General features: G+C 35.2%; 2 protein-coding genes across 2 annotated transcripts; both read right to left on the minus strand.

Annotated features, from left to right (window-relative positions):
- Positions 1-3,434: 3,434 nt before the first annotated feature.
- Positions 3,435-4,669, minus strand: LOC113326559 (senescence-specific cysteine protease SAG12-like). Its single transcript, XM_026574262.1, has 2 exons — positions 4,192-4,669; positions 3,435-4,118 (listed from the first exon to the last, which is right to left on the minus strand). The coding sequence occupies exons 1-2, from the start codon at positions 4,652-4,654 to the stop codon at positions 3,520-3,522; spliced, it is 1,062 nt and encodes a 353-aa protein (XP_026430047.1). The 5' UTR covers positions 4,655-4,669; the 3' UTR covers positions 3,435-3,519.
- A 912-nt stretch (positions 4,670-5,581) lies between these two features.
- On the minus strand, positions 5,582-6,748 carry LOC113358560. The gene has a single exon (XM_026602186.1). It carries the CDS (start codon positions 6,746-6,748, stop codon positions 5,582-5,584), a length of 1,167 nt encoding a protein of 388 aa, XP_026457971.1.
- Positions 6,749-8,271: the final 1,523 nt, after the last annotated feature.

Genomic DNA, 8,271 nt, shown 5'->3' on the forward strand with positions numbered 1-8,271 from the left:
TAGATAAACTTCATCATCTACTTGACAAGTTTAGTTTAGACAATTTATTTGTTGGAAACTAAATATTAAGTCAAGATGATCATGTGAAAATTACCTTGAACATCTTACATTATTTGTGTGAGACAATCATTTTATGTTAACTTGGGAAGTTTCGTATCGATCGATTAAATACTTGAAAATTACTTGAAGCTAGTGGTATGTGTAAGATTACTATTTTTGTCTTCTAAGGATATGTTTCTTCATGCTCCTATAGCCGGTGATATTTACGTAGCACTCTCGAAAGGTATCATCTCCAAACTGGTCTTTGTCACAAACTTTAATAGTTAAGTGAAAAGGCGGGGGTATAACAACCACATCCAATAATTCGTTCGGAAATCTGTATGGACTAAACTTCAATTTAATTCCGAGAGCACCAACTTAAAACTGAGACTCAATCAAGAATTATTTCAAAGAGTTTTTTTTATCTCTTTCTCAATACAATCAGCAAATCAAACAGATAGAAATCTGCGAGCCTGACTGATAAGAGAAATTACTTGGACGGTACCAAAGACCAATGCCCAAGTGTCAATCAAGTTCTATCCAACAATCAAGGTCGTATTTATCAATTGATCGAACTATGCACAACCTGTGATATTTCAATTATATAAACAAATATAATGCGGAAAAAAAAATACATACACCAGAAATTTTGTTAACGAGGAAACCGCAAATGTAGAAAAATCCCAGGACCTAGTCCAGATTTGAACACCACAGTGTATTAAGCCGCGACAAACTCTAGCCTACTACAAGTTAACTTCGGACTGGAATGTAGTTGAGCTCTAACCAAGTCTCACACCAATTAAGGTACAATCACGTTCCTTACGCCTTTAGAACCACGCCGGATTCTGCGCACTTGATTCCCTTAACTGATCTCACCTACAAGTAAGAGTTGTTATGACCCAAAGTCGAAGACTTATAAATAAATCGGTCTCCCACAGATAAGCCTATTCTGGTTGTTGTTTCCGTCTTAAGATAAATATCAAGGTGTACAGGAAACTCAACTAATAATACGGTCTTATACTCCCGAAGAGCCTCCTAGAAATATTAGTCACCTCACAATAACCTAACTGGTTAACAAAAGAAGTTATTTCGGAATCACAAGAGTCTGAGACGAATAACTGTTGTGATTACTTTTTATATCTTACCTATCGAGGATAAATATCGAGTTAATCTTAGAGAAGATAAAACTCAATACGATAGAACAAGTAAGATAAGAATACGCAACGACAGAGAAAATAGTTGGATCTGGCTTCACAAATCCCAAATGAAGTCTTCAAGTCGTTAACCTAATAATGGTTTTGGAAAACCTAGGTTAAAGGAGAATCGACTCTAGTTTGCAACTAGGACACAAGAAAGGGTCGGGATAAGGTTTTCCAGTTTCTAAAGTTCTCCCTTATATAGTCTTTCAAATCAGGGTTGCTTACAATCAAACCTAAGATAGCTTAGTAACAAAGCGTTCAATATTCACCGTTAGATGAACTCCTGATTTAAGTTTCAAGCTAAGTATGCTTAGAAATTAAGAAATCAATCTCCACCGTTAGATGGTCTTAGCTTGTTACACATAAATGAAATATACTTATAATTTAGATATGGGTTACCGTACCTAAACGTGTATATTGAGTTGGCTCAATAACAGTTATCCGAAGTTAGCCATATGAACACTTTTGTCGTAAACGTATTCATCTAACACTTCTAGATCAAAAATGAAGATCAATCAATCATGATAGATAATTAAATGAATCTAAATGTGTTTCAAATAGAGTTGTTCAATTGTTCACTATCTCATTTAAATTTATACGAACAAATCGAATAGAAATTGGTTTGATTCGTAATAGTATAAAGTACTTATACAAGAATCAATTCATGAACATTAAGCCATGGTTTGCAAAGTTAATTTGGATTCTCTAAATCATAAATGTTTTAGTTCATGAGTATGAGAAACATACATAACCGATTTTAGAACTTCACCACTATGTTCGCAAACTAGATACGGGAACAGCACCTCCGGACCTTCGCCTAATCAAGCCGTTCGCAAACCCAGTTCGCGAACAACTGTTCCGGACCCATCTCAGGTAAACCCGTTTGCATACTAGTACGTAAACAAGAGTTGTGGACCTTCTCAGGTAAACTTGTTCGCATACTAGGTACGCAAACAAGAGTTCCGGACCTGAATCATCACAATATAGTTCGTATACTAGGTATGCATACCGTGTTGTATCCAGACATGGGTAATTGTTCTAAACTCCCATTTCAATTATTGAAACATGCTTGGAAGACGACAATGGTAACCTCACACATACCATTAGCTTCAAGTACTTTTTTAGTGATCGAATGATCAATACGAAACTTTCCGAGCTAACATCAAATGACTGTCTCACATAAATCATATAAGATGTTCAAGGAAATTTTCACATGATCATCTTTTGACTTAATATTTAGTTTCCAACAAATAGATTTGTTTCCAACTAAACTCGTCATGAATGCGATGAACATAGCTAAAGTAAAAAGCTTCCAACATATATTTCGATAAATAGATAAGCGAGATAAACTCGGCTCGAGATAGCAAATGTGTATGATGTAAAAGTCTATATAGCTATACGACTTAGTCTAATTAGAAGATAGAATAGACTTCTGAGTGATAGATAAGTTTTAGTCTCCACATACCTTTTGTTGATGAAGTTCCTCCAAGCTCCTCAATAGATTTTCTTCTTCAATTGGTGAACGCCGTGAAGTCTAAAGCTCAATTACACATTAATTCAATCCTAATCTGAAACATAGCTAAGTAGACTAAAAATCAAATATATAGTTCTGATCAACTAAACTTGACAAACAAGTTTGAGATAGCAACGCTTGCGAGTTCGACCGAGCAGAGCTCTAACATTAAGACATCTGTGTTAACTTCTTATCGAACCTAGTGCATAGCACGGGTAATACACCAATTTTCATTATAGTTTTGTTTCGTGGAAAATTGCAAATGCTATGAGAAGTTAAATATGCCCAGTGAGTAGCAGGATACACACCAAATCAATAATCCTAAGAATGCATCGGGACAGTACGGGACAAGGCCAAGCGAGCCACACCAAATCAAAAATCCTACGCATGTATTGGGATGGGACGAGGCGAAGCTGAGTCACACCAAATTAAAAATCCTAAACGTGCATCGGGAGTCGGGACTGGACGAGGCGAAGCCGATCCAAACATACATTGAGACGAGGCGAGGCGAGGCGAAGCCGAACTAATCATGCATTGAGACGGGGCGGGATAAAGCCTCGCCACACCAAATAAAAATGCACGATCGCGCGAGGCGAAGCCACATCACACCAAATCAAAATATGAAAAGTAAAAAAAACGATGGTACTATGGTAGATGGTTTTCGGGTCCAGCATAGTGCGTGCACAAAATCTAATTGTTTTAAATTCATAAAATGAAATTAATGATTGCATCACAGTTGATGTAGTTTACATTAGTTTCTTGGAATTTTCATGCAATTGGATAATAAGCGTCCATTGCGATGCCACAGAGACCTTGTTTAGCATTAACATCTCTTTGTATCCTTACATATCCATTCTCACCCCAACTAGTACCCCAAGAATTCTTCACCAGCCAATACTTGATCTTTGTTCCACCGTGTGTACTTCCCCCGTATCCTACGGCCGTAACACCATGATCTAAGTGGGTTCCGCACTTGCCAGTAAAAACTCCACTCGAGTAAAATTGAAAGTCGAATCCGCCTGCATTAACGGTAACGGATACAGGTTGGTTTGCCACAGCATGAAGTAGAGCTTGCTCATTATTTGCTGGAACAGCTCTATAACTGGTGATTTTAGCTGCAATGGTAGTTGATTTCTTGAGGTTGCATGTACCATCAACTCCCTTGTACGGGTAATTAGCTTCAGTTGTTAGGCCTTTGTTTTTCACTATGAACTTGAACGCGCCATCCATCAGACCACCATTGCAGCCTTCATTTTCACTCCTGTCGCAATCAACAAGCTGTTGTTCTGATAGAGAAATCAAGCTTCCCGTTTTGAGTTTATATATCCCTTCCATGGCTGCCACTGCTGAGAATGCCCAACAACAACCTGCATTTTGATAACATTAATCCATCAATATTATAGTTATATGCATAAGTACTTAATCACTTGATTCACTTACCACATTCTCCTTGGTCCTTGACACGGGTTACAGCACCTTTTGTCCTCCAATCCATACTAGGAGGAATAACAGTCAAGCTCTCATATTTGAATGATGATGATGGTAAGGATGTATTTCTTGATGAATATGACAACCTCTTATAACCATTACGAGAAGCTCGAAACTCTTGGTTTGTTAGATCTGCAAACCCATTCACGCTTAAATTGTAAGGTTTTGCATTTATTGCTGCGTACTTGTTAAACAAATTAATCCGTTTAACATTGTTCTTAAAAATCTTAAAACGTTTCTCCTTTTCATCTGCATTTGGATTTACGCGTCCATGACTAGCCATCCACTGCTCGTGTTTCTCCATCATGTATAAATCACGAAGAGTTCTAAATGCTGTGGTTTCGAACACCCCAACTCCCAAAATCATCAAAACAACGAAAGAAGTAGTATATTTGAATTTCATTATGGAACCCATGATCAAATTAAACAAGCTAGCTAGAAATATTGATGTTTGTTGCAAAACACTTGTGCGAGTAAATATAGTACGTCTTGAAATATTCAGCTATTTCGATGAAGAAATGTGGTCCTAAACGTACACGGGAAAGTACGTTGATTAGGACTAGTTCTTTTCAAGTGGTTTTGGTCTTGGTCTTCCAAGGAAATAGGAGTAACAAACAACTATCAGCGTTTAATCTTAAGGTTAGAAATTAAGTTGAGCTGATTCGCTTATTTTGGTAGTTTTTTATTTATTTAAACTGAAGCTTATTTTGGTAGGTTTTTTTTTTTTGGTAGTTAAACATGAATCACTAGAATTAGAATTTGATATTAGCAAGTTAAAGCAGTGGTGTAGCAGTAGCTAACTACCAATTGACTGATCACCGGAAAATACTTGAAATGTATAGCCTTCGGGGCATCAGGTATACTCCCTCTGACAACCATAGATGAACTATTCGTTTTTAAATTTTGTTCCACCAATACAAGTCCCACTCCTTTTTGATTGATTATTATTAAACGGGTGAATATTTTTCTAAAAATTATTTTTTTAATTGATTATTGCTGGTATAATAAATATGTGTAGTTTCGATTTTTATATTTGTTCGGTAGGTGTTTTAAAATGTTTTCTGATGGAACAAAGTTTACGAATATTTGTGGTATAGTTTGAGAGATAATTCTAAATTTTACTAATTATTATTCATAAGAGTGTATATATATCTAATTGTAAAAAATAGTTAAAAATACTCTTCTCTTTTCATTTACTTAAGAATTGTGCAAACTTGAAATAGCTCACCTATGGTGTGGGACAGAAGGAGTATATGTATTTCAAAAAAAAACTTATCACGACAAGTTATGCGAAGGTGATAAATTGTGGCAACCATTCTAGTGATCCGATTACAGTCATCTGCTAATATTTGATAACAAGCCTAGCTCTCCTTGTTGAGAATCCCAAATTGGGTTGCACTGGCGCGGATGTGGACACGAACAAATTCTCAAAAAGCTCGGACGTGGATATATAGAAATTAGTGATATTTTCCACTAAAATGTGTACATAATGAACATAATTTCTCAACAGTACATATGCAAAAAACAAATTTGTGTAACAACAAGCATATATGCCAATAAAACAGTACATATGCAAAAAAAATTCAGGCATTTTTAGTAGACAATATCTAGTTTCCCCAACAACCATTTCATCATCTTGTAAAGAGCTGAACTTTCCATTTGTAATAAGAACATCATTATCTGATTGAGGATTGCCAATATTAGGCACTGTTGGAGGAGGAAAAATATCAAAAGGTTCTTGAATTTTAGTCACCTGAGACTTATCAATTGGTTTCTCAAAACTCTCAGCTGAAGAATCAGTGGGGTGTTCCATAGAAGAATTCTTCTTAAATCTACATTCAGATAATAAATGACCAACAAGCTTGCATTGAGAGCAAAATTTTGGGAGTTTATTAAGAACAATAGCTTGTGAGAAACTACCATATTTAGTAATAATCCATAGCTTGTTTGGAATTGGTTTTGAAAGGTCTAATTCAACTAAAACATTTGCAGCATATCCACTTGAATACTTGATAGTATCATCATCCATTTTAACAGGATTTCCAATTGCATCACAAATTGTGAATAATTTTTTTTCATCCCAGTATTCTAAACTCAAACCTGGTAAAGAAACCCAAACCAATGCATGAGAAGTTCTTTGATTTTCAGGCCTAAAGTTAGGAATCCAATTTCGAGTTCTTAATACCTGATCTTGAACATCCCACCTATAATTTCTGATGTAATTTTGATCTACTTCATTAGATAGCTTGATTATGAAAAAACCTTTACCCAACAGAATTAAATGGCAATCACCTGTTAACTTCCACTGATTTCTCAAAATACCCATTGCATCAACAAATTTAATTCGAAGAAAATCCAATCTACCTATCAATGAAATTTTCCATGAATCATACTTGTTGTCATCCTTATCATCAATTAAAGTAATCGAAGGACATTTTTCAGATGGTTCTGAGATATTTACAACCCTAGAACCACTTGCAGAAACCTCATGAGCCATTTCACTTTCCATTACTACTAGTAAAGACCCATTATTACCAGATAATTACTTTGAAGAAAGAACCAAATTCACCAGATAAATTTGAAGAAAAAACCTGATTCACCTGATCCACCTGAAACTAACGAGAAATTAATGAAGAAAGATGAAGATCGAGAATTTTTTTGGAACTGAGTCAGTCGCCGATTTGCAGAGCTCAACTCAGTCCCTATAACTATTAAAAAGAAAAAAAGTGTGTTAGGGAGGTTGAAAAATAACTCAACATTTTTTAGGCCTTCAACTACCTTCTAGGTACATTTGTACATCTTCTCTTATACGATTTAACTTCTTAATTAAGAAAATATCGTCTAAATGAATAAATATTCGTTTATCGATAAATGAATAACCACGCTAAACGAATATTTTTTCTTGGTCCAAAGAGCATTCATTTATCGAGGTTAGACTGTAGTTGGAATAATTGTAACAGGGTAAAAGATCATATTGGGGGTATAAACAGTTCTCACAATAGCTTACAAAAGCGGTCAGGATTTGTTGAACCAAAGTCAACACCTTGAGAGAGTGCTTGCAAGACAATCTAATGGAGAAAAAACCGGTACCGTTTGCATCTGCATTCATCACTTAAAATCATAAGGTTTCTTCTACGCCGAGGATTATCTTTTCGTGGGCCCGTTGTAGAGATCCTTATTTAAGGGATCGGTCCTAGAATATCATTTCGACTATGAAACAAGTTTCGCAAGTCCATTCCCTTAAACTCATGTAGTTAAACATAGTTTTCTAAGCATGGAATCAAACCCGTAAGTTCAACACATTAACTGATAATGAATTACAAAATCATGTTATGTCGATTCTACGAAGTTCAAAAGATAAACGTTATACTTTGTAATCCAATATACCAAAGTTGTGTAAGTATATGCTTCCTTAACACGTTGAACATAATGAAATGATCAAGTCACTTGTACTAGAGATATATGAATATACTTTTTATGTTATAATTTTACTCTAAAAGACTTGAAAGAACTATAGATAGAAATAGAACAAGTCAAATTTGAATTACTAACCTCGAACAGAAGGATGATGTCTTCGTTAATGCTGATACGTCTTCAGGTTCTTCATAGTAACACGAGCAAGTTCCCATATTTCTATTGAGAGGAAGGCTAACCTAACAAAGTTGACTCTAATAATCTAATCAAGAAGCTTCGAGTTTTGAAGCTAAAATATGACAACCGAACTTGACATACCAACGCTTGGTGGGTTCAACCAAGCAATGCTCAGTAGAAGTAAAATTAAGGATTATTTTATTTTCAATCCTTATTTTACGGAACAAAATGATTTCCTTAGGTTTATATATGAATAGAGAAAGACTAATCAGTTTGCGTCTACATCGGTTCCCTTTCCAAATTAGGGTTTTTATTCTTAAAGTACTTAATTTTTTCACTTTTACTCTTCAATTACTTAATTATGTACCATTTTTTACTTATTGATAAATTATCAAGATGGTGGGATGTTGGTTTTAAAAAAGCGGTATAACCCAATATTAT

The sequence above is a fragment of the Papaver somniferum genome, chromosome 1 (genome assembly GCF_003573695.1).
Source record: "Papaver somniferum cultivar HN1 chromosome 1, ASM357369v1, whole genome shotgun sequence".
NCBI classification, from domain to species: Eukaryota; Viridiplantae; Streptophyta; class Magnoliopsida; order Ranunculales; family Papaveraceae; genus Papaver; species Papaver somniferum.

What these genes read in the sequence shown, in the direction of transcription:
- LOC113326559 (XM_026574262.1), bottom strand. Translation starts at nt 4,654, where the DNA reads ATGGGTTCCATAATGAAATTCAAATATACTACTTCTTTCGTTGTTTTG. An exon ending in CAAGGACCAAGGAGAATGTG is followed by an intron (nt 4,119 to 4,191) that starts GTAAGTGAATCA and finishes ATCAAAATGCAG; the next exon opens with GTTGTTGTTGGGCATTCTCA.
- LOC113358560 (XM_026602186.1), bottom strand. Translation starts at nt 6,748, where the DNA reads ATGGAAAGTGAAATGGCTCATGAGGTTTCTGCAAGTGGTTCTAGGGTT.